Source organism: Protopterus annectens, chromosome 7.part1 (assembly GCF_019279795.1).
Source record: "Protopterus annectens isolate FY-2018-M chromosome 7.part1, PAN1.0, whole genome shotgun sequence".
In the NCBI taxonomy this organism is placed as follows: Eukaryota; Metazoa; Chordata; order Ceratodontiformes; family Protopteridae; genus Protopterus; species Protopterus annectens.
The window spans coordinates 429,174,528-429,201,615 of record NC_056740.1 but is presented as its reverse complement, the minus strand read 5'-3'; the positions used below and the strand labels follow the sequence as shown (position 1 = coordinate 429,201,615).

Here is a 27,088-nt window from a genome sequence, read left to right as displayed (position 1 = left end):
AACTGACCTGTAAATTTTCTAACAATGAAATTTCATTGTGACTCAAGTCAAGGAACTCAGCTTTTGGGATTACTTTCTGAAAAGCAAAAACAAAAAAAAGATAAACAGTATTAGACTTTTCAGACAATGTAAGAAATTATTTCAAACTTTTTTTGCTTAATGTTTCTTAACAGAATATTACAACTTTCAACTCCAAGCAGTTTTAACACAGACAAAAAAATCTTGCTAACAGAATTCTGCAGTTAAGTAATATGACAAAATCATCAGCTAGCTTTATAATGAGACACTCTATGGCTGCTCCTCAGAGTAATGCGATACAATTATTTTTAGTACTTAACCTTCGTTGAGCAGCAAAGTACATTTCAAGAACAGAGCAACCCATGCATAGAGATGTACAAGAAAAATCAAATTTCCAATCATAAACAAAAAGACTTGCTTGTCAGATATGTATACGCGCACACAAATTCTAACATGAAAATGTTAGTATAAAGAATGCAATATGTCTAGCATGGCCTTGCAACGAAACACACAAATTCTAACATGACAATGTTAGTGTAAAGAATGCAATATGTCTAGCATGGCCTTGCAACGAAACACACAAATTCTAACATGACAATGTTAGTGTAAAGAATGCAATATGTCTAGCATGGCCTTGCAATGAAACACACAAATTCTAACATGACAATGTTAGTGTAACGAATGCAATATGTCTAGCATGGCCTTGCAACGAAACAGCTAGCCCCGGGACAAGTGCTTTCCCACTTCTTAAGTATTCCTCCATTCTCTATATTTTTTTAGGGTGCCTAATGAAACCCTGAGGACCATAAATGTGATCCTGAAACCAGAGATAATTGAAGTGAGAATAAAGAGAATATATACTAATTAATATTTGGAATACCTTGTTTTTGCCAAAACTGCAGTTTAATTTTACTTTTGATTTATTTAATTTACAAGTATGACCACAGTAAAAAAAATCAACTTACTCATTTTCTGTACTGAATAAAGTTCACATTTCTTCTCACCTAAAGAACGCCACTCAATGGGTAAAGGGGTACTCCTAGAATACGTAAAATACAGTCTACCCATTATCACAACAGCCTCTGAAAGGGACCTTAAATAACTGCAAACGATGTCTAAAATGGTATGATTTGTTGCTCTCCCCCAATACAGAAAATCACTGCGACACACAAAATCAAAACGTTCCCATCTGATAAAGTATACCCATTCCCACGTTCCCATCTGATAAAGTATAACCATGCCCACACTCCCAGGCCTTTAAGCTACTGTACTTAGAATCACTCCAATTTCTGGCAGGTCATCTTATTATAAGAACCTATATCCCTTCCGAAAACCATCAGCATCTCCAATGCATCTCAATCATGGACCCCAAGTTATTGCAAACACTTCCATCGACTTTAAAGGAATATCAGTCCTATCCCAAATGCCAATAAAAATTTACTCAAAGTGCCATGACAAACATAAATAAATCTCTCTCTCCAACTCTCCTCCTCACTACAGTTAGTTGTCTGACTTTCCACGATAATTTCAAAGGAACATAGGTTCATGCTAGGCTAACTGCCCTTGCGAGCTATTGTAAGCCTAGCCAATTATCCCTTAGTGAGACTCAAACCCTGCACCTTGTGTTTGTAAGGCAAGCACCTTAACCATTAGGCCACCCTCCCTCCATCCTTACACTTTTGCTTCCACTATTAACTCTGCAGTCACTGTGCTTAACCGTGCCCCCTTTTCCCTTTTCTTCTCTCATTTGTCTTCTCTTCCTTTCCATCATTCATCAGGAGTTAGTCTGTTAAATCATTTAGGTACATTAATTGATGCACTGGCTTAAAATAAGAATTTTTTAAGTCACAAAGCATATTTATGTGAGCCTACAGAGGTGCCTACTTCACTTTTGCAGTTTTGCTTTCACTGTGTCTAGTGCAGAACATCATACCTCATTTGATTGATCTATAAATATTGAATGGTACAATAATAAAAAACAAAACAAAAAAAAAACAACAAAACCTTCTTCTGTAGTGGGGCAAGCCCCTCTGCACCCCCCACACCCCCACTCCTTATGCATACCATCTCTGAGATCCCAGAACAGCAGAGAAAGGGCAAAATCTAAATTGCCACTGTTCTGCAACCTCCTACTGAGTAATGCTGGCAACTCTGCAATCATACAACTCTTCAATCACTTGTGCCGGCAGTACACATGTTCAGTGTACTGAATGTTCAACCAAAGAGTGGGATCTCATTCATACACAAACACACACACACACACACATATATATATATATATATATATATATATATATATATATATAAAAATTCAAACCGCAGGAACTGGACCCCGAGGATACTCTCTTAAAAATCCACATTAAGCACTTTCATCTTGCAAAGGGACTTCATCAGAATGAAAAAAAATGAGCAAGTAAAAAGACACCTTATATACACTTGAAACCCCCCTACTTAATTGAACAAGTTAAGCTAATTAGGCAGGAACCATTAAAATTTTAAAGGCAAAATGTTGAACACATTTAATATCTCTATAACAAACACAGACTGATAAAGCAAGAAAGCCACATAAAACCAAAGAAACTAATACTCAAATTTAATAGTTTCAAACCGACCAAGACTGAAACCAAAATTGAACCTAAAACCAAAAGCATTGATTGAAACAGAATAAGCACACACACTAAAATTAGATGTGAACAAAAAATGAATATTTACAATGTAAAAGACCAAGGCCACACTAAGCCGTAAAACTCGGCAACAGCAGAAATCAGCCATCACAACTGTCACAGCATAACAGAATAAAATTCAAAGTACAATAAAAACACATATGTAAAAAGATGCTTTAAGCTGCAAAATGCTACTAATAGACACTGTGCCATTATAACCATGCCCACTGGTACAATTAAGACTTAGTTGCCACCTTAGTTCTTTGAGCTCCAAGAGGTCCTTCCAGGGGCTCCCCAGCCTTTGCTGTCAACACAGTCACTAACAAAGAATTTAAAACTGTGGGACTTATTCAACTTAATATATCTAAAGAGAACATTCTGCTCATCCTTCTTATCAACATTGTACATTTTTATTTTATTTTACATTTGTTTACTGGGAAAGTCCGACTGGACACATGAGCTTTTTCAGCAGAGGCTCTTGGAGAAAAGCTCCATAATGAAACAATCAATCAGACATACAAATAAATCAGCAATTATACAAATACAAAAGAACTTTGGTAAGACTGGTTAAAACAGTTTATACTTTCGTCTATACAGAGCAATGACTACATTACTTAATTATTTCAACTAGAGCATGTTAAAGTAATGAACAATGAGGCATATCACCAATTATACATTTGTGAGTGAGCAACTACAGAGACTGACATGCAAGGGATTTTGAATCAATAAAGAATGAAGATAAAACACACTGTAAGGATCTACGTAATAAGTATAGAACCAGTAGAAATGTCAAGAAAATAACCTTAGCACTACCATAGCGTTGGTTAGTGGGCAGTGATGTATAGGATAGAATGGATAGAAGGAAGTGATTCATTTGGAGTGACAGCAAAGGTAATAGCATTAAGAGAGGAATATTAGTCTGGAGTGGAGCAAGGACATAGCCATTTATTTAGTAAGAAAGTTTTTAGTGCTAATTTTAAACTGCGTTAGTGACGGAACAGATGTCATGTTTCCTGGTAATGCATTCCAGATTTTGCCAGTATAATTTGAAAAGAGGGACTCGCCCGCTTGGTTTTTGGAAGGCTTGATTTTTATGTGGTGTTTATTAGTGGATCGTAGGGTTTTGTTGGTAGAATAGGGTTGTAAAAGAGTTTGTAAAGCGGGTATTTTCTCGGGTTCATATAGTACATTATGGGCCACGGTTAACTGGATGTACCGAAGAAAGTGGGGGAATTCAATCCAGTTGAGTTTCCTGAGTGCTGTACAGTGGTGAGCTCTGGCTGGTGAGTTTGTGGCGACCCTGGCAATTTTGTAGTAACAGAATTCAAGTTTTGCCAGCTCTGATTTTCTTAGATTTGTAAGTACTGGACCTGCATACAGAAGAGTGGAGATAAGGTGGGATTGGGCAATAGTAGCTTTTGCATTTTTTGTGAAGTAGTGTTTATTCTTATATAATGTCCCTATAGTGATGTACTTTGTTGACTGTGAGATGTGCATGTCAAACTAAGTTGCAGTCGATTTCGACTCCTTGTAGTTCGGTGTGCGGAGATGGGGAGATGATGATATCACTTAGTGAAATGATGTTGAAAGTGTTGGTGGGTGAGACAGGTTTAGAGGAATGGAAGATCAAAAGCTTGTTTTTGGAGTTTTAGGATTACTGGGGCATTGGTAAGCCAAGTCTCGACTGCTGTGTTAAGCTATGTAGCTCTTGGATAGTGGGAGCTGCACAGACTACTGTCAAATCGTCTGTGTACTGAGTGAGAGATGCTTGTGGGATAGAAGTAAATAGGTTATTTGCAAATATTGAAAATAGAAGTAGACCTAAGATTGAGCCTTGGGGAACACCTAGTGTTACAGGTAGAAGGGTAGATAAGGTTTGTTGCCAAGAGACTGCTTGCTGGCATCTGGTAAGACAGTCCTAGAACCATATGCTGATAAATTCTAGTTCTAAGGGGCTTCACATCTTTCTGGATATAGAAAGTGGGGCAGACCTGGCATTGTGCCATGTAAATGTTCCCAGTGCTCGAATAGTAAAACCTCTGCTTTAAGAAAACATCACTATAGTCTGCAATATTAAAAATGGAGCCCTCCTTAATAAATCCACATTGATTACAATGCCCACATTTCATTATGCAACAATTAAAAGTAGTGGGCACTTTTTTCTAAAAGAAATTTAAATGATATGTTCTTCTTGTGTACAATGACAGGGAAGGAAGCAAGGACGTGAAACTGTTCACCAGCCATGGAAAAAAATGTTCCACTGTTTTATGATCACTGAATGTCCAAAAAGTCCAACTTAAATGTGAGAACCAAGGCCTTTCCGTAGTTACCCAAGGTCATAAAGTACAGTTTTGTACCTACCATAAATGTAGATGTCCAATAGGTATGCATCTGCAGTCATAACATATGGGTTGTCCTGCCTCAGGCAGCCCTTCGGTCGGCCGGATTCCAAAGTCTGGGTCTGGCCTCGGCTGATGTCGCACTTTCCCCGACGTCAGAGCTTCTGGGGTACAAAGGCATCAGCCAACGCCATTTTCCTCAGTGTTTCTTGCCCCAGATGCCAGGTGCCCTCTAGGAAGGCTAAATTTGGATAAAAGTTGAAAATTCCAAACAGTAGAAAACAATATATATATATATATATACAGATATACATACAAACAAATACACCATAATAGATTCCCCCAGCTAGCTGAAAGAGGGGTAAGCACCCTAGGAATACCACAGAGGGGAAGGAGGGTGGGTAATCCTGACTGCAGATGCATACCTATCGGACATCTACATTTATGGTAGGTACAAAACTGTACTATGTCCTTCAAGGATGCATCTGCAGTCATAACATATGGGTAGAATACCATAGCCAAACTGGGGGAGGAGGTACTAAGATAAGGATGGTGTAGTTAAGATCCCCTGTAAAACTGCAGTTGCAAAACCTGCTCGGGATCTGGAGTATAAAGGTAGATTGTAATGCTTGGCAAATGTATGCACGGAGCTCCAAGTAGTAGCTTCTAAAATGTCCTTGGTAGCCACCCCTCATAGGAAAGCTGTAGTGGTGGCTGTGGCTCTTGTGGAGTGAGGCCTGATATTTTCAGGAGATGTCTTTCCATGAAAAGAGTAGCAGAAACGAATGCAATTTCCTATCCATTTAGAAATTGTCTGTTTGGAAATTGCTTTTCCTTGCACTCCAGTTGCATATGCTACCAGAAGTTGGTCAGTTTTTCTGCTGGTTTTAGTTCTGTCCAGATAGTAGCGTAGTTGTCTGTGTACATCCAAGGTGTGCAGTAGTTTTTCCCCTGTTCTGTGGGTTAGGGAAGAACGTAGGCAAATGAATAGCTTGGTTCAAGGATACCCTGGATACCACCTTTGGCATGAAAGTAGGACTGGTTCTCAGAGACACTCTATCCTGGTGAAAAATAAGGAAAGGCTGCACTGCCATTAGCGCCTGTAACTCGGATACTCTTCTTGCTGAAGTGATTGCTAGAAGGAAAGCAGTTTTCCAAGATAAGAACTGTAAGTCTGCTGATGCTGCTGGTTCAAAAGGGGGTAGTGTTAATTTTTCCAGCACAAAATTGAGATCCCATGCAGGCAGAGGGGGTTTCCTTGGAGGTTTTACATTTTTGATCCCTCTTAAAAATTGTCTGAGGAGAGGGTGAGAGAAGATAGGAGGATCCATGTTGTATTCTGCTGAAATTGCTGAAGCATGAATCTTAATGGAGGAATAGGACAGGCCATTGTGGAACAGTTCTGCTAAGTATTCTAGGATGTGTGCTAGGTTTGCCAGTGTGACATTTGTACCCTTTGATGTGCTCCAAATGAGGAATCTCTTCCATTTAGCTAAGTATGTCTTTCTTGTGGAGGGTCTGCGAGCCACCAGGATAATGTCCTTGACCCTCTGAGATAAGACAGTTTGGTTTTGTTTTAGGCAATTTTCCAGGCAGTCAGCTGCAGTGTTTTCAAGTTTGGATGCAGGGTCTTGAAGTTGTTCTGCGTTAGAAGTAGAGGCCATAGGGGTAGAGGCCATGAGTTCGTCCGAGACATGCTTCTCAGTAGCGGATACCAGTGCTGCCTTGGCCAGTCTGGAGCTATCAGTATCACCTTTGGCTGTTCCTCTCTGATCTTCAGTAGAACTCTGTACATCAATGGGAGTGGTGGAAAAGCATACACTGTTAGGGCATTCCAGTTGAAAGAGAGGGAGTCCACCTTCCAGGCTTGTGGGTGGTATACTCTTGAGCAGAATTTCCTCAGTTGATGGTTGAGTGGGGAGGCGAAAAGGTCTATCTCTGGCATTCCCCATTTGTTTGTTATGATTTTGAAGATGTCTGGATGCAGCATCCATTCGTGAGCATCAGTGGTAGTTCTGCTTAAGCTGTCTGCTAGTGAATTCTCTTTTCCTGGTACGAATTTGGCCTGCAGTTGGATGTTGAGATTCAGGACTAGGTTCCACAGATCCATTGCCATCCGGCATAGAGGGTATGAATGCGTGCCTCCCTGTTTATGTACCACATGACTGTGGTATTGTCTGTCCTTATCAGCAGATGTCCTTGCTGGAGGAATGATTTGAATGCCTTGATTGCATGCTTCACTGCCAGCATCTCCTTTAGGTTTATGTGCAAATTCAGCTGGTCTTGAGACAATAGGCCTTGGATGCAATTGTCTTCCATGTGTGCTCCCCATCCTAGGTCTGAGGCGTCTGTGGTGATGGTCTGCCTTGGTTGTGGTTTGTTGAAAGGCAACCCTCTGTTGGACTGGCAGGCCTGAGCCCACCACAGGAATTCCTTTTTCAGGCATGGAATGATTGGAATCATGGTTTCTAGACTGTGCCTGTGTTGAGACCATACATTCCTTAGGTACCATTGTAATTTCCTCATATGCAGCCTGGCATGTGGGATCAAGATTATGCAAGATGCCATGTAACCCAGGGCCTGCAGGACTTTCCTTGCAGTGAGCTGAGTTTGTCTTGTCAAAGCCATGAAGTAGACTGGGAGTTGCTTTTGTTTTTCTTCTGTGAGAAAAGCCATCTGAGTTATTGTGTCCAGATCCGCACCCAAAAATGTTATCCTTTGGGATGGCACTAGTCTTGACTTCTGGATGTTGACTGTGTATCCCAAGGCCTGTAACAGGTGTATGACATAGGCCAAATCCTTTATTAGTCTTGTCTTGTTCTCCGCTTGTATTAGGCAGTCGTCCAGGTAAGGGTAGATTTGAATTCCCTGAAACCTGCAATGTGCAATTACTGATGCCAGGCATTTCGTGAATACTCTGGGCGCAGTAGATAAGCCAAAGGGCAATGCTGAGAACTGATAATGTTCTGATCCTGCAAGAAATCTGAGGTGTCTTCTGCAATCTGGTCGTATAGGGACGTGCAGGTATGCCTCCTTGAGATCCAGAGTCACCAGCCAAGACTCCTTGCCCAACATGGGAAGAAGTTGCTGTAGGGTCAGCATTTTGAATTTTGGCACAATGAGATATGTGTTTAGTGCGGACAAGTCGAGAATAGGCCTCCATTGGGTTTCTTTTCTTGGTACAAGGAATAGTCTGGAGTAAAATCCTTGGCCTTGTTCCATAGATGGTACCCTTTCTATTGCTTTCATCTGAAGTAAATTGTTGATTTGTCTTAAAGCCTCTGGCTTCTGGTTTGGTAAAATGTGGAAATGAAACCTGTATCCTTTGTCTATTGTTTGCAATGTCCATTTGTCTTTTGTAATGCAATGCCAGTTTTTTGAGAATAAAGCCAACTTTCCGCCCAAGGGTGCTTCCAGTTGTTCCCTTGTAGGCGGAATGAGAGTCAAGTCATTGTGTCTGTCCTGTGGAAGTGGTTGTAGTTGCAGCTGTGGCAGTACTCCTCTGGTTGGCAGGTTGCCACTGACGACCCCTGTAGGCACCCTTTGATTGACCTCTGCCTCTTGGGCGTCTATTCCTGCCCCTCTGTGCTTTGGAGGTGTCTGGAAAGGACCAATTCTTTGAAGGCCAGTTTCTGCTGAACCTTGGAGGTTGGACCTGCAGAAAATCCTTAACTGTTTGCACAGATTTTGCTTTTTCTTCCACTTTCTTTAGAATCTCCTGTGCAGGGGAGCCAAATAAACTTTGTTTCTCCATTGGAGCATCTAGGAGTTTAGCCTTGACATGGTCCGGCAAGGATTGCTCTTTTAGCCAGGCATGTCTTCGAATTACTGCCCCAGTCATAGCTGATCTAAATAAAGCTGCCAGTGCATCATAGCCGCATTTTAAGAAATGATTACTGACCTGCTGAGAATTGTGTACCAAAATCCTGAAGAGCCTTACGGTCTAAAGGTTCAGGAGAAGAAAGCTTTTTATTCAGCTGATCTAACAAATATTCCTGGTACTGTATCATACGGAATTGACAGTTTAAAGCCCTGGCAGAAAGAGTAGCAGATGTATAAACCTTTTTTCCCCATCTCTCTAATGCTCTTGACTCCCTTTCAGAGGGTAGTGGGTTCTTGGCAGTGGCAGCTGCAACACCTTTTGGGCCCTGAGAAATAGTTTCTGAGTTTGCAGCATGGGCTTTATACAAGTGGAAGTGGGAATCCGGGACCCTGTAGTATCTGTCAGGTTTGGCACGGGCCGGGGGAAGTGAATCAGGGGCAGAACTGACATCATTATATGCATCATCAACTACAGTTAGCACAGGTGGTATGGCTAAAGGCCTATGCTGTGGCAAGTGTAAGAAAGTCCTTAGTCTTTTTCTAGAATCAGAGAAATCCTGACCCTGCCATTGAAAGTGTTCCCTCAGAGTGTAAAGTCTCCCTAAAGGAAAATTCCTCTGGAGGGGAAGCAGAAGGAATAGAGTCTTCTGCATCTGAATCCTCGTAAGGTGAGTATGGCCCTTCCTGATGGTCTGACAAATCAGATCCATCTGAGGAGTAATCAGAGGAGAGAGGTTCAGGGGGTTCAGTCCTAGGCCTTTTGTCAGGGGGAGGTTGGGAGGCCCTGTCTGGGTGAGGTTGGGAACCCCTAATCAGAGATATAAGGTTCTCAGCAAGACTGAGAATCTGGGAACTTGAGGAAGGTCTCTGAGAAGTAGATTTTGCAGGTAAAGCTTTTGAAATTTTAGCTGCTTTAGCCCTGGAGAAAGCGAACAGCTTCTGCTTCGGGCACCACGCGGCAAGAAAGACTGAGGAAAATGGCGTCGGCTGATGCCTTTGTACCCCAGAAGCTCTGACGTCGGGGAAAGTGCGACATCAGCCGAGGCCAGACCCAGACTTTGGAATCCGGCCGACCGAAGGGCTGCCTGAGGCAGGACAACCCATATGTTATGACTGCAGATGCATCCTTGAAGGACATCTTGGGTATTACTACCAGTGCAAGAAACCCCTTTCCCAATTAAGAGAAAGAAAATAGACTGGTCCCGTTTGAGTGTAACCTCTCCTATAACAACATTAGGAAGGTTGGTGAGGTATCCCTGCACCTGAAACATTTTTAATTTAGTACTCTCCTGGATAATGGCCTCCCGTTGTGAAATCATGCGGGCAAGCCTAACCATCTGCCCATTGACCAGTGCCTTCTTCTGATGTAGCGGATGCCGAATGCAAAAGTGCAGCAAAGAGTTAGAATAAGTTGGTTTCCTACAGATATTCGATTCAAAACAATGTGTCTCTATTTTTTGAGATTGTGACATCTAGGAAGTTAATGAAGTCAATGAAGTAATTCATGGTAAACTTGAGAAACTCAGTGTTGTTGTTCAAGTAACAAAAATAATTCATTGAGCTTTTCAAAGCCACCAGTCCAGAAATGGATTATGTCATCCAAGTGACAGCTCTATAAACTCCACATGCCGCTGTAACAGAGTTGAAAAACTAATTCCCAATGGGCCATCACTAGGTTGGCGAAGATCAGGGCACAGGCAGCTACTACAGCTACCACAGTACTTTATCTAAAATGCTGCCCCTCAAAATAGATGAAATTGTTCACCAATACATTTGATCTCTCTGACCCTACTCTTTTACAACCCCTCTGGGTGCATTTAATCTACTTAGATCTCCTTTTTTTTTTTTTTTTAACTCAAGTAATTTTATTAATTTTTTATTTCAAAGACAATAATGATACACTTTTACATTTCAAACAAGAATACATTATAATAAACTATTTACAAATGTACAAATGGCCTCAAAACCAAAATGAAGAAAGGAAAAACAATCCGATAAAAATTATATAAATTGAGTTGCACGTTATTAGAGGAAATCTTAATTCCTCTTCATTTAAGTAGATGAAACTGTGTCTGGTTTTAAGTGTCTTAATAAGGGAGAGAACTTTCTCCCAAGGATTATTAATCCATTTCTTAGGGGAGATTCCCATTTCCTTGACTCTTTTTTCCCAACGATGCTACGTCTTTCAACAGGATTAGGAAATCATCAAGAGTCGAGGAGGAGGAGGATTTCCATTTTCTTGTGATGCATTTCTTAGCAACTGCCATTGTAGTCCAGAGAAGATAAAGGTCTTTGTTGTTCATAACAATAGTTTCATTTACATTCAAAAAAAGTAATGACGTTGAAAAAAAGAATCAGTAAAGATAGCTTGCAGAAATTTACCAATATCTTCCCAAAATTTCTTAATGTGAGTACATTCATAAAAAAATATGAGACCAATCAGCCATACATTTTGAAGAACATCTCCAACATATCAAGAGAAGAATTGAATCTGGCAGTTTTGCTGGGAGTGTAGAACTTCCACGAGAAAATTTTCCATGTTTGTATATTAGAGGTTAATTTAACAGAATACAGGAGATTAGCTTCTACCTAGATCTCTAAGTTATTATAACTCCACATTATAATTTAATTTACTTAATCATCACTTAGTTGCCTTATGTGCAGTAGGTGCAGGGTTTGAATACAGGGAAGAGAAATTAAGGAATTATTTCCCTACAACATCCCTGGCTGTATCCTACATGAACTTGGGCACGAGCTGTCAAGCTCCATTAGGCACCCTATTCAACCAAAGCCTAAGCACCGGCTTCGTCCCAGCCGAACGGATGACAGCCACTGTGATCCCTCTACACAAAGGTGGAGCATCCACTGACCCAGGCAATTATAGGCCCGTCAGCCTAACTAGCCTGATCTGCAAGGCCATGGAATGCATTACCATGGACCTTATAAACAAGGACATTGGCAACCTCCAAACGCTTGACCCCACACAGTTTGGTTTTGTCAAAGGGAGATCATGCCTGTTAAACTTGATCAACTTCTTTGAAACACTCACCAAAGCCATGGGATGAGGGGAAGACTCTGCACACCTCCTACCTTGACCTAGCCAAAGCCTTCAACACTATTCCCCACTCAGGTATAATAGATAAACTCTCCCAGCTAGCCATCAACCCGTATGTTACCAGATGGGTAGTTAACTGGCTCACTGATAGAACCCACTCAGTCAAAATAGAGGAAGCCACCTCTAGTAGTAGACCAGTAATGAGTGGCGTGCCCCAAGAATCCGTCTTGGGGACTCTACTGTTTGGGATATACTTTTCTGAGGTGCAAGCCAAAACCAGTGGTCTGTGGTTGACCAGGTTTGCACATGACTGCAAGCTGGGTGCTGTCTTAAATTTCCCAAGTGATGTGAACATCCTCCAAAAGGCCCTTACCCAAACAAATGACTGGTGCCACAAGCATGGCCTCAAAATGAATGCCAAGAAATGCATCATTATCCCCTCTGGGGAAAATGGAGTCCCCACTAATTATCACATTAATAACAACATACGAAGCATGCAATCAGTCGTGAGGGACTTGGGCACCCAGGTTGACAGCAGCCTGACTTTTGACCACCATGTTGCCTCGGTTGTACGGAAGGCTATCTACATGGCCCACCTCATAAGTAAGAGCATTTCATCCAGGAACAAAGAGGTCATAACATTCCTGTACTTGAACATGTACCTTGCCACACATGCAGCAGCAGGAGACACCACAGACGTTCCTGACCAGGAAATTCCAGGATCTCCAACACCTGTCCTATACTGATGCGCTAAAAGCCCTGTCCCTCTTCTCAGTCTCGTACAGACTGCTCAAAGGTGACCTGTGTCTGGCATGCAAGGCCATCTCAAAACCCAGCCTTGATGGAGTTGCTACATATCTGTAAATCAAACTCCACTCATGCAACCCACACGCAAGGTCCCAACCTGGTCTGTGACATTAACAGAACTTGTCGGCGGGCTAGATTTCTGTCCCAAAGACTCCCCTCATCTATGAAATAGACTCCCCTCTCCATGTCAAGCATAGTACCTCTTTAGCCCTCTTTAACAGGAACCTGGACGACTGAATGGAAAACAGAAACTACACCCCCAGGATCCCACCTGTATCCCTGCTGGACAGGGGAAACAGGTGCTGACTGAGGGAACATAGGCAAACTTCTTGGCTAGGCTTATAAGGGTCTCCGGGCCAATAGCCTAGTATCATCCTATGAACCTATGAGTTTACCAATGACTTATTTCTACAGATAAAGTCAAGTAAAGAAAACAACAACCGACTCAGAAGTAGAACTAGTGTACAGGTAAATAGGAGGAGACCCACAAGGCCTGAAAGGCCTTACTCAAAGTCAGAGGACTTGTATCCAGGCTAGGTTTGGACAGTAAAAACATGTAGGTTCTAGAGGAATAATCACTCAGAGTGAAAACCCCAATAAGAGAGGATGATGATGGCGTAGTATGCACTAGCACAGATGAGGAGCGTCTCTGGGCTACATTGATCCCATAACAATGGTATGACTCACCACAGCTTGAAGTAGTGTCTGGAAATGTCACAAGCACAGTGGTCAAGGACAACAGGAGGATTAACTTCAGTCAGGAAAGGAGAGAGAAAACCAACAAAAAGGAGGACCAGAACTCAAGACTGGAAGAAGCAGCAAGGAAAGGAAAGGAACGGAACGGAAAGATGCCTTATATCAGGAGAAAAGGGGAAGTTTGTGAAGAAACAGAGGAAACAAGAGTGATGCCAGAAAAGAGGAAGACATACAAGAGGATGTGAAATCGAGAACAGAATAAAAAAAATGTCTAGGAGGAAGTCAGAAAAAGGCCAGAAAAAATTCTGTAGGTCAAAGTGGTCTTAGGGATTGGAGCTGGCCAGAACATTGCGGAACATGCAAAATAAATCCTTTAAATATACTGAGGAATGTAGGATACAAGTTCACTTGTATCCAAGTTACTTACCATAGCAGCACCCATTACAGGATAATCGGGGCAATTCCCACGTACTTAACCTGGACACCTTCTTTGAAAAGGTTGCTAAAGCAATGGATGACGGCAGAACAGTGCACAACGCATATCTAGACCTCATAAAGATGTCCGACACCATCCTTCACCTTGGTATCACAAACTCTCTCCGCTAAATGCCAATTCCTATGTAACTTGTTGGATAGCAAATTGTCTCACAAACAGAACCCAGGAAGTGAGGGTGGGCAATTCTTTGTTTGGAGGGGCAGATTTGTATCACAGAGATTACCAGTTTTATGGGAAAGTCTTCCACTCCACAAAAATCAAATTATTTCTCTTACTCTAGAGTGATTTGGATGAACAGACCTCAAAGAAGTAAATGTCAAAGTGGAGTGGTACATGGGCTGAACCCTGGGGTACACCACTAGTAATAAGTCTTTTGGAGGAGGCAGAACCAAACACACAAATTTCCTGGATTCTATTTGTGAGCCAATTTGCTATCCAATGAATTACATAAGGATTTACATTATATATGTAAAATACCACAGTTTGGGATGGTGCCGAAAGTTGCCGAGAGGTCTAGGTATGTGGTGTGTACTAATCTGCCCTCAATCACTTACTTACTTGACATTTGTTTACGGGGATAGTCCAAATGGGCAGGTGCCCTTTTTCAGCAGAAGCCCAGGGAGAAAAGCTCCACTGGGTACAAACAATATAGAAACATACAACACATATAGTATCAAATAATATTTGTAAGCATAAAGGAGCACATGTTGTACATAAAAACAGTTAAAATACAGAGATGTATACATATATATATATATATATATATATATATATATATATATAAATAACACACACACACACGTGTGTGTGTATAAATATCCATACACATATATATGTTAGTAGCAAAGGATTTGCATACAGTGGATGGTATAAGATCTGATTAGAGTATTGTAAGTTAGGTTTACTTTATCTAGGTAGATATAAAAAGAAGTTATGTACTTACCATAATGTTCGATGTTTGTAGTCCATCTCACCCCTTCATTCTTACACTTGGGTTCGGAGCCGAACTTCGGCTCCAACTTGGCAATTCTCTAGCTCAAAATTTTCTGGCTGGCTCGTAGCTAGGAGGTATCCCATAATGCACCGCTAAAGTACCCCAGATCTTGTTTGCTGCAAGTAGTAGTTATACAGAGACAAAGAACAAACCATGTAGAAAGGTCTCAACATAGCGATAAGGCAGTAGTCACAATACCCCCAGGTCCTCAAGGAGGGGGCAGGAGGGAGGGTTCGTAAGAATGAAGGGCGAGATGGACTACAAAACATCGAACGTTATAGTAAGTACATCACTTCTTTATGTTCTGTAGTCCTATCTCACCTTCATTCTTGCACGTGGGACAGCGTCCCTAGCACCTTTACCTTGGGTGGCTCACTGGAAAATGCTCCCGAGTACTGTGGAACCAAAGGAAGACCTGTTCCAGGAAACCACGTCCAATTTGTAGTGAATAATGAATGTATGAAGTGAAGCCCATGTTGCTGCTGCACAGATGTTATCTATAGGGATCTTTGCTTGAAAGGCTACTGAAGTAGAAACAGATCTGGTAGAGTGAGCTTTCACCTGGAAGGGAAGATCGTTGCCACTGGATGTATAAATAAATGAAATGCAGATAGAAATCCAGTGAGACAAGGTGGTTTTGGAGACTGGTAGGCCCTTCCTTGCATCTGAAAAGGAAATAAACAATTGGTCTGACCTTCTGAAATTCTTAGTTCTATCTAGATAAAATTGCAATGGTCTATGAACGTCAAGCTGGTGGAATATGTACTCAGCCTTGTCAGAGAAATTAGGGAAGAAAACAGGTAATTCAATGGATTGATTAATATTGGCCTGAGAAGAGACCTTAGGAACAAATGAATGGTTGGTCCGTAAGGAAACCCTATCTCTGTGAAACACCAAATAAGGGGGGCTTAATAGAGAGGGCTTGCAGTAATAAGACCTTCATTGCAGATGTAATGGCCACTAAAAATATGGTTTTCCATGATAGGAACTTAAGGTCACAAGTTGTCGAAGGTTCAAAAGGGCTCAAAGTAAGTTTTTGAAGTACAAAATTCAAATCCCAGGGTGCCACAGGGTCCATGACTGGAGGTCGTAATAATGTCGCTCCTTTAAAGAAAGCTGTACACAATCTATATGCCATAAGGTTAGGATCATTAGCCAAATGAAAGGTAGAAATAACTGCTAGTTGAACTTTAATAGTGGCAGCTGAGCCTCGATGGAACAAATGAGTAAGGAACTCCAAAATGGCAGAGATGGGAGCTGTATAAGGATCGAGGTTTCTCTCATGGGCCCAAAAGGAGAACCTTTTCCACTTACTGGTGTAAGTCTTTCTGGTTGAGGGTTTGTGAGAAGATGTCAGAATATGTACATCAGGGGAAAAGTCATGAAGCCTGACTAGAGATGGAACTGGAACAGCCAAGCTGTCAAATTGAGGGTGTGGAGAGAGGGATGGAACACCCCTGATGTGTGTCAGTAAATCTGGCACTGGGTCCAGAGTCCAAGGTTCATCCATTAGATGAGTTCTGAGGAAGGGGAACCAAATCTGGCGAGGCCAGTAGGGAACAATGAGAATCATTTTGCTTCCCAAGGACATTGCTTTCTGAATTACCTTCGATATCAGGGGAAATGGTGGAAATGCATAGAGAAGTCCAGAGGGCCAATCATGAACGAGTGCATCTCTGGGTGCCTCCCCCTTCAGGGGGATCAGGGTGAAGAAGCTTCTGCATTTGGCATTTAGAGGGGTGGCAAAATGATTGCAGCAAGGAAGGCTGACCCCATCTGCGAAAAATCTGTTCCGCAATGTGAGGGTTCAGAGACCACTCATGAGGCATCAGAATAGCCCTGCTGAGCCTGTCTGCTATCATGTTGGTTTTCCCCAGAATGTGCGTTGCGATCAGAAAACGTTGGGAAGACACTGCCCACTCCCACACTCGAAGGGCCTCTCTGCAAAGGGGATAAGATCTGGTCCCTCCTCGTTTTTTTTTTTTTATGTACCAGTGGATCGCAATCGTCCATACAGGGAGAACGATGTGAAGTGCTTGCAACGCCAGAAGCACTGCTCTCATCTCCAAGATGTTGATATGCAAATGAGCCTCGTGTTCCTGCCACGTGCCTTGGACTGTTCTCCATAGATAATGCCCCCACCACCCTATCTGAGAGGCATCCGTGGTCATAGTGTCGACAGGGGGAGACTGAACAAAAGGTCTGCCTGTGGTCAGATGACTTGACTGGGTCCACCAGCGAAGATCCTGTTTGCACAATTCTGTTATCAGAATGGGGTGAGAAAGAGGTAGATGCTGCAGTGACCATTGGGCAAAAAGTAACCACTGCAGAACCCTCATGTGCAGTCTGGCTAATGGAACTAATGTTACTGTAGAGGCCATCATCCCCAACAATTTGAGCACCGTCTTTGGTTTTGCCTTCCGCTGAGGAAGTAGACTCAAAATTTGTTGCCTGAGATTTTGAATTCTCTCTACGGGGAGGTAATCCCTCATTGTGACTGTATTTATTTTGGTGCCAATAAAATTCACATGCTGAGAGGGCGATAATGCAGATTTTTGCCAGTCTACTGTAATCCCTAGCTGCAGGCAAGTAGAAATTGTGGCATCCCTGGCCTGTAATAGTAGATGCCTGGTGGTGGCAGTCAGGAGCCAGTCATCCAGGTATGGAAACACTTGGAATCCAAGGCGTCTTAAGTGAGCCGTTACCACGGCCCATGCATTTGGTGAACACCCTGGGGGCTGTGGTGAGACCAAAGGGCAGGGCGCCCACAGCGAGAGGCGTAAGTGACTCCTTGATGCTCTGTCCCTTTTGATACGGTAGTACGCATCTTGGAGATCTATGGAGCACATCCAAACTTCTTTCCCTAACAATGGAAGTATCGACTGTAAAGTGACAATTTGGAACTTGGACTTCTGTACAGATTAGTTCAATTTGCTGAGATCCAAGATGGGTCTCAAGTCTCCTGTTCTTTTTGGCACCAAAAAGAATCTGGAGTAAGTCCCTAATCCTACTTGGACTGCGGGGACAGATTGGATGACTCTTTACAAGCAACTTTTGAATTTCTAGAGTTGCTGAATCCCTGCGATTGGGTGGAACATCTGGGATTCGTCTGATCTAATGAGGGGGAAAAGAGAAGGGAATATGGTAACCTCTGGTAAGTATCCTTAGTATCCACTTGTCTTGAGTGATATCGCGCCAGGCTTCTGGGTATAAGGATATACGTCCCCAGACTGGCTCCAGAGACGCGCAGTCGGGCCTCCTTTCAGAAGCGCTGATAGGAACTACCACAGAAAGAATCACGGTCTCCCTGGTTCTGCGGGTCTCCCCTGCCCCTAGGGTGGCATCTACTGTTATTTCCTCCAAGGAATCACCCTATGTATCCTGAAAAATCCTCTGCGACTTCTTGAACCACATTTTACCACCCCCTTCTGCCCTTTGGGATAGGGTTTAGAAGGAACGGAAAAATGGACTCCCATGGCAGACAGGGTTTTCCCCTTCCTGTTCGCACCTAGTGAGTGTGTCCTTTACCTTGGGTCCAAACAACGAGGATCCATCAAAAGGAGCATTGGTAAATGTAGACAAAGTTTTCTGCAAAGTTACACAAGCGCATCCAGGAGTGTCTTCCAAGAGAAACTCCTGAACCCACTGCCCTACTCACTCCTCTGCATAAAATATCAACTGCATGGAGGAGTTTACAATAAAATTTAAGGTAGGCATCTGTGCGTTAAACTTCTCAGACACCGCTTCAGATACATTACCTTGTAGAGTCTCTCCCAGTTCTTTTAGATCATCTCTCTGGAGCCTAGTGAAGTGAGACAGGTAGTTCAGCAAACTGAGTAAAAGCCGCTGAAGAAAAGATATGCTTCCCGTACCTATCCATCGTTCGAGACTCCTTGTTTGGTAGATGGACAGTGGAGGAAGTTTCAGCAAGTTCCTTTTTGGTGGCTGCTGCCACCACCCATGGCATCTACTCGCATGCCTTTAGTGCAAATATCTTTGTCCTGATGAGCTGACAAGAATTTATTAGGTTTTCTAGGAACCGGTTCCACAGTATTGGGAGATCCCCACACCTTACAACTCACTACATCCAGTAGCTTGTCAAACGGTGGAGACTCCCAAGAGGCGGAGGGTTGAGACATGAAAGCCTTCAGGTACACTGACTTCTCATCAGAAGGGGAGGTGGTGGCCCAGCCACCTCTCTGTTTCAGGATCTCAAGGATATCTGCAAAGGAGATATCATCAAAGGATGACTTGGGGGACCCTTCTGACTCGAGGTCAGTGTCTGATGTAATGGACTCATCGGGGGAGTCAACATGTTTCCTCTTACAAGTTTTCTTTCGGGAAGGTTCCTCAAAAGGATATTCTGGGGAGACCTCGGAAGACTGGGGACCACTCATGGAGGTTTCGAGTCTCTACTGTGTTGGATGAGAGAAGGTGCTGAGACTGAAGCTAGTGCTTTAGGGTGAAGAGTGTCGGTACCCCTGGTTGGAACTGAAGACTTGGATAGAACACTCCTCATCACCTCAAAAGCCGACCCCTCCTGGCTCCGAGAATGCCCCCCGCTCCGAAGGTGCAGAGGCAGTTCTCAGTGCCGAGGAGATAGGCTCTGAGAAAGATGCGGGGTCCACACTCACCCGAGCTGAAGCACCGGGAGGTAAGCTCAGAACCGAAGAAGTTTGGGTCCAAGCATCCCCCTTGGGCCCGACTGGAGAGCTTAGGACCCTAGACCCCACGAACAGCACCAAAGGGGTCGGAGCGGATATCGGAACTGAGAGACCAACTGAGGTAGCTGGAAACGACCTTTTCACAAGTGGCACTGACATCTCTGGCTCCGATGTGCCAGAGTGGCTCAGAGGAGGAACATCGACAGGGTGCACGGGCACATTAGGCTCCAGAGACGACTGGGACGGAGCTGAAAGTAAATTTGCCAGTGCCGAAGTCTGGAGGAGTCTGCGCATCACTCTCTCAAAGTCCTCATCAGAAAGGCTCCTACAGGACCTGGAGAATAAAGTGGGGGACCTAGACCGCTGAAAAATAGGCGATCTGAGTGTCAGAGAAACCGGGCAGAGTTCAGCTGACTGGCTCAGAGACACAGACTCAAGTTATCATCTTCGAAACTCCTGGAACCGAAGCTGATTGTTTTACATCAGAAACATCTGTTCGCACTGAAACCAGTGGAGCCGAAGAGGATGTAGTCAGTTTGGCAATCTTGTCTGACGACACTGAATGAGTGGGAGACCACTTTTAGTGGATTTGGCTTTGTCTCTTTTGGAAGATGGTGACTTGGAACTGGAGGACAAAGAAGCCAACTCATCCTCAAAAGAATGCTTTAACAGGCCTTTCAAAATGAATTTGTTCTTTCTCTCTTGAAGAACACGGGGACTAAAGGCATGACAAAATGAGCAAAACTCTTGAAGGTGAATAGCACCTAAGCAGTTGACACAAAGATTATGCCCATCGTCGAAAACATTTTCTGGGCACACTTAGTACATTTTTTTAGAGCCCGAAGGCTTGTGGTCCTTAGTATCCATAGACATATTTACTGCTACACTAATTAAACACCAATGCCAGAAACCAAGTAAAGCGCAAACAGGACTACCTCTAACTAGACGATTAGTCCTGTGGAGACAATAAAGACAGACAGAGGACTAGGTCCTCTAACTTAAAAGGGCCTAGCTCTGAAAGAAGACACAAGCAACAGAACAGAGGACTAGGTCCTCTAACAAACAGGCCTAGCCCTTGGTGAAATGAAGAAAACAACAATTAAGCAATCTGCACAGCAAAGGAGAGACAAAAGCGATGCAGGGATACAAACAAAAGGCCAACGGTAGAACAGCCAATCAGCAAAAGCCCAAACAGAGCAAACAATGCCAAAAAATGTCTAAAACAGACACAGGTTATGCACTATCACTAAATCAGTGAATACAGATACTTTAGGAAACAATAACTTGAAAAAAGAGTAGAAAAAAAGTTTCACTTAGCCAAGGTCAAGAAGAAGCACATCTGAGCTCAACTAGCGGCAAACGAGATCTGGGGTATGTTAGTGGTGCATTATGGGATACCTCCTAGCCATGAGCCAACCAGAAGACTTTGAGCTAGAGAACTGCCAAGTCAGAGCAGAGGTCCAGCTCCAAACCCAAGTGTAAGAATGGAGGCGAGATACGACGACAGATCATTTATTGTGCATAAATAAACATTGTCTAAGGTAAAGTTGAGGAGATAAGACAGTGGATTTATTTATTGCATGGAACCAAGGAGAAAAATTAGGATGATAGTAAGTACAGTAGGCAGAGAGCCCAAAAACAGAAAGTAAGACAGAGATAGGAAAGAAATGCTAGGTGAGATGAGTTAGGCTTACATCAGGTAGAGAGAAAAAAAAATATCTACAGAGGGGGCAATAGAGTTGAAATGTGTTGAGTCTGCAGGGCAGGAGGGATGATAACCAACCAGGTGGCATACAAGACCAAAGCCAGGAGTTAGTTAGGGGAGTCCTGAGGAGCATTAAACTGTGCGGCTTGGTCATGGTTAGGATGTGTTGGACGGTAGATTTCCACGTCCTGGAGATCCGATTATTATAGAGAGTGATTCCCCAAAAGTGTTGTTAGCTTTTGCGACTTGTAATAGAAATTTTTTATTAGATTGAGGTTGAAGGAGATTATACAGAGCTGAACACTTGCCGGGTTGGTATATTATGCTATGGGCCATTGTAAGTTGGGTAATTTAGTTGGCATAGAAGAGTGCAGTGATGGGATCTATATGGGGAGTTAGTAGCAAAGCTGGCAATTTTATTATAACAGGTGTCTAGTTTTGCTAGGTCTGTTTTTTTTTTTTGGTTGGTGAGGACAGCAGAAGCATAAAAGTAGGATAGAGAGTAGGGTGAGTCCTGGTAATAGACTGTCTTGTGGAGTCGGTGAGTTATGGTTTGGTTCTATATACAGAGCCTAGTTTTATATGATTTTTTTTATGATTAGGGAGAGGTGTTTATCGAATTTCATGTTATTATCAATTGTGACTCCTAACAGCTTTCTATGTGATACAGGGTCTACCTTGGTATTAATGTATAAATATATTGGAAAGGAGGACAGGGGGTCTGGGGTTTTGTTATTTAAGAGCATTAGTTTAGTTTTATTGGGATTGAGAATTAACAGAGTCAGAGAGCCAGGATTCTACAGTGGAGAACAACTCCTGAGTTATTTCTTGGAGTTGAGATAGTGACGGTGCTGCACAGACAAGTGTTGAGTCTTCTGCATACTGTCTGACTGTAGCGAGGTGGATCAGGTGAGTGTGGAATCATTTGCATACTGTATGATTGTAGCGAGGTGGGTGAGTGTGGAGTCATCCGCATACTGTATGATTGTAGCGAGGTGGGTCAGGCAGATGTGGAGTCATCTGCATACTGTATGACTGTAGCGAGGTGGGTCAGGTGAGTGTGGAGTCATCTGCATACTGTATGACTGTAGCAAGGTGGGTCAGGTGAGTGTGGAGTCATCCGCATACTGTATGACTGTAGCAAGGTGGGTCAGGTGAGTGTTGAGTCATCTGCATACTGTATGATTGTAGCGAGGTGGGTGGCATTATGAAGCTTATTGAAGACAGTACATAGGAGTGGACCTAGGATTAAGCACTTTGGAATGCCTAATGTGACAGGTAGCAGACAGAAGAAATCACATTACCATTTCACAGCTTGTTGTCTGCCAGACAGGTAGTCATGGAACAATGCAAGGGCTGAGTGGCTTAGTGTTAGGGTTAACAGTTCATTGAGGAGTTTTTGGTGGGAGATTGCATGAAATGCTTTGGACATATCTAGGAAGACGGAGACGACTAGCCGATCACTGTTTTTGAATTGGTTAATTGTGGTACTATGACTGGGTCGGAAGTCATGTTGGGAAGTGGTCAGAAGGTTATTGAATAATAGATAATTCATGACCTGGAAATGGATACATTTTTCTAAAGTCCTGGATAAAGGAGACAAAACTGCAATTGGCCTGCAGTTAGACAGGTCTGTAGAGGTCCCATATATATGTAGTGGAATGATCTATGATATTTTCCAGATTTTGGAAACATGCAGTTCTAGAACGGACCGATTGATCAGAATACAGACTGGGTAAGATATAGCATCAGCAGCTAAGCCAAGATATTCAGAAGGTAAATTATCAGCAGCGAGAGATGTGGGTTTAGGTTTGTTGAGCAGTTTTTTTATGGTGCTGGTTTGTACGAGCTTGAAGGAGAAGGCATTGATTGTTTCTTGGGTCTTTTGAAATGATTAGAGGAGCACTGCTGTTATTTTTCGTTATAGATACTATGGAGTTAGTAAAATAAGTATTAAATTCAGTAGCTGTACCGTCCATAGTATTTGTAGTGGTAGGTGTTGCAATCAAACAATTATCAGGCAGTAGCAGTTTTATAGTAGTCCAGAATTTTTTGGGAATTGTTTGTGCTTTCCTGGGTTACAATGTAATAGAACCTTCTGTCATTTTTTGATCTGTGCCTTGGCTTTATATCTTATAAATTCATTGCTTCAGCGGCCTTCTTGAAGAGGCCAACCAGGTTAAGCTAGGCAGGATCTGCCCTTGATGATTCCAAACTGGCTAGGGTCAAGAGCCTGTAACTGTCCATGTCTATTGATTAATTCCATTTTCATAATGATCCTTTCTATACCCTTACAGATGACACTGGTCAGACTTATGAATCTAACTACCAAGGTATATTGACACCCCACCTTTGTGAAAGGGGATGATTGCTGTTGTCCTCCATTCAAACACAAAGCCAATTGGAGGCTGACACTGAAAATCCTCTGTAGGAAGTCTGACAAGTCATGATTCAGGCTAACTGGTAACTAGCCCAATACACTATCTAGCCCACAACAGTAGTGTTCCTGGCCCTGGACAGTGACTTGTTTGTGGGAGGCTGGTGTAGGAGTAGATGGGGCATGTAATCTGGGAATGTAGAAGGGGAAAGTGGGTGGGGCATGTGATCTGGGAATGTAGGAGGGGAAAGTGATCTGGGAATGTAGGAGGGGAAAGTGCGTGGGGCATGTAATTTGGGAATGTAGGAGGGGGAAGTGGGTGGGGTATGTGATTTGGGAATGTAGGAGGGAAAAGTAGGTGAAGTTTGAACTAAATTTGTCTGCTAGTAGACTCTCTGTGTCCTCTGGGTTCAAGAAAGTTATATCCTTTACTATTAGTTCTGCGCAGTGCTACACACTGTTTCTGAGATTTATAACACAGCTAAAGGCTCTGTGGTGTCTTCCACCTAGGTGGCTATTTTGGTTGATTTGATCAAGGTCCAGAGTTTCTCAAATTTATGAGGAGCATTACAAAAAAGCCTCAGCTGAATAAACAAACACAAACCAAAATAAAAAAAATCATTATGGCATAAAGGAAAAAAAAAAAAACATTGCTTCAATGGTTTTATTTAGCTCTTTCAACCATAACAGAACTTCATCAAAAAAAAAACTTATTGCAAGCACAGCAGTTATGTAAAACAACTAGACCAATCAACACACTTCTAGTTATTACATCACAATTAATAGAATAAACTAAAAAAAGTCTAAATCCAACATTGCAAACACCATAATATAAATTTATAAAAACACAACACAAATTGTGTCACTTAACCCAGGAAACGTGTCAGCTTGCATTTTCAGTTGCCACAATGTTTCTTTTCTAAGCAACTGCTTCTTAAAATTTCCCCTCTATAATCTACTGGCAAATTTCTCCAATACAGAAAAACAGAACTTTTTAAAGGAAGCACACATGCCTAAATAAAGCATTATTACTATCTTTAGTTCTAATAGCATATAAATGCTCCTCAATTCTTGCAGATCATTTTTTGTAGTCATTCCAATATAAAATGCATCACAGTGGAAAGAGTAGTGCCTTACCAGTGGATGATTTTTATGTTGGTTTGTGTTTTTATTCATTCAGAAGATGAGGCTTTCTTGTTGGAGTTTTAAAGTATAGCCTTTGGTAATGGCGTTTTTGGAAGATGGTGATTTGGACAGCACTTCGACCTTGCATACTGTTCCTTATAAGAGGGGGAGAATTTTTAAGAAGCAGTTGCCTAGAAAAGAAACATTGTGGCAACCGTAAATGCAAGCTGAAACATTTCCTGGGTTAAATGACACAATTTCCATTAAATGTTTTTTATAAATGTACATTGCGATGTTTGTACCACTGGATTTAGAATGGTGTTTAGATTACTCTGTTAATTGCAATACAATAATTACAAGTGTGTGTTGATTGGTCTAGTTGTTTGACTTAAGTGCTATGCTTGCAATAAGGTTTTATTCTGAGGAAGTCTTATTCCGGATGAAAGTGCTAAATAAAATCATTGAAGCGACATTCTTTTCCTTTGTGTCTTACCAGTGGATGATGTTTTTTTTTTTATTTTAGGAGGAGCATTACTGGCATCTCAAGAGTAAAATGCATTTTTGGTTGCAATGACTTTTCTTTCTCTTATTACATCAACTGTTTATATTGGGGGTCCAGTATACCGGTTTATTTTTAAGCATGGAATTGTATTTACTTCTGACAAGGACAGCTGCATCTATGCAGCTATTTACATGTGCAGGGAATTTGGCATTAAAAGACTTTGCATAAGCAGGGAGGTCATGTCAGGTCATCATTCAGTTTTAGTAGATTAGCCTTGGCATAATCTCTGAAAACTTAGATACTGGCAGATGCTTGTGGATTTGGTCTCAATGTAAATGTGACTCCGATTTAAGCAGGGAAGAAGTAACAATTGGAGGGGAACAAAGCTGCCACACTCTGGTAAGGATAAAGATCAGGATTTAATCACTCCTGCTTGTGGTGCAGACTAACTTGTCCAGAGAGAATTTATGAGCATACATGTTTAAGGATACAAGTATCCCAGGTAATGGTGAGATACTGAAGTCTCCCAGGAGAATGGTGTTTGGTTTTGTGCATGGGGACTTCATACTGGTCAGGTAGGAGGTACGGTCTGAGGTGAACACAGAGGACGGCATATAGTTAGCAGTGATAATAAGGGGTTTTACTGACAGCAAATTGAAAGTGGAAAGAGTTCCAGATGGTTATCTTGTCTAAAGAGTCTGAAGGTTAATTGTTTTAATTAATTAATTTATTTAGTTAGTTGGTAGCCTTGTTTACCAGATCAACTGGGTAACACCCATTTTCAGCGGAGGCCCAGGGAGAAAAGCTTTATTTGCTTTCACTTATTGTATAACAAGTTCCAGTTAAACAGAGAGTAGGTGCATTTCTATTTACATTTATAGGCAGTCCCCGGGTTAAGGATGAGATCTGTTTTACAGTCTGCCCTTAAGTTAAATTTCTATACAAGTCGAAGTACGTACATATGGTTCTTATTAAATGTTGCTAAGTCAAATGTTTGTCTCAGCCCAGTATTTATTTTACTTTTCTTTGCATATAAAACACTTTAGAAACATCTCGGAATAAAAAAAAATCTTTAACATAATACTGTATACTGAAGCCATGTTTCCTTACTTCCTATGAGCCATGCTTCCTTACTTCATATGAGCCATGCTTCCTTACTTCCTATGAGCCATGCTTCCTTACTTCCTATGAGCCATGCTTCCTTACTTCCTATGAGCCATGCTTCCTTATTTCCTATCTAAATAGCTGGTTTATGGCATCTTGTTATTAAATGCAGTGTTTAAGAGGACTTTTTCACACACACACAAACCATACCTCTCAACTGTATAGACTCTCGCCTCATATTTTTGGTCCATTTTTCTTTATAAAACTGTGGTTGTCTAGCAAAAGTAATGGCAAATCATTAAAGACTCAAGTTAGAAAATAATGACAGAGTTTCAGAATTCATACCCTTTAGAAAATTCATGCCAGTGCAAAACCTGTTATTCTATCAACTTTCTAAGTTTGTAAGAGCATTATTAAAAATGTCCCTATTTTTGGGCATCTGTCCCACTTTTACTTATGGCTTTGTCCAGATTTCTTGCCCCAAGAGGTTTAGAGGTATGAGACACACACACACACACACACACACACACACACACACACACACACACACACACACACACAGAACATAAATCATTTGAAATATGCCCCTACTGTGAGCCTTTGTCACCTGTTAATTTTAGGTTTATCCAGATTCCTTGAGCTAAGTGGAGAGGTATACAACCATACTTTCTCATCTGTACAGATTTTTGTCTCATATTTTTGGTCTGTTTCTCATAAAATT

General features: G+C 42.1%; 1 protein-coding gene across 1 annotated transcript in view; it reads right to left on the bottom strand.

The window, feature by feature from the left end:
* Positions 1 to 27,088, bottom strand: part of NISCH (nischarin) — a 1,490,316-nt gene that overhangs the window by 680,385 nt on the left and 782,843 nt on the right. The window contains exon 9 of the mRNA XM_044078886.1: positions 8 to 76. Within this exon, the coding sequence (XP_043934821.1) occupies positions 8 to 76 (69 nt within the window). The remainder of the gene's footprint in view (positions 1 to 7; positions 77 to 27,088) is intronic.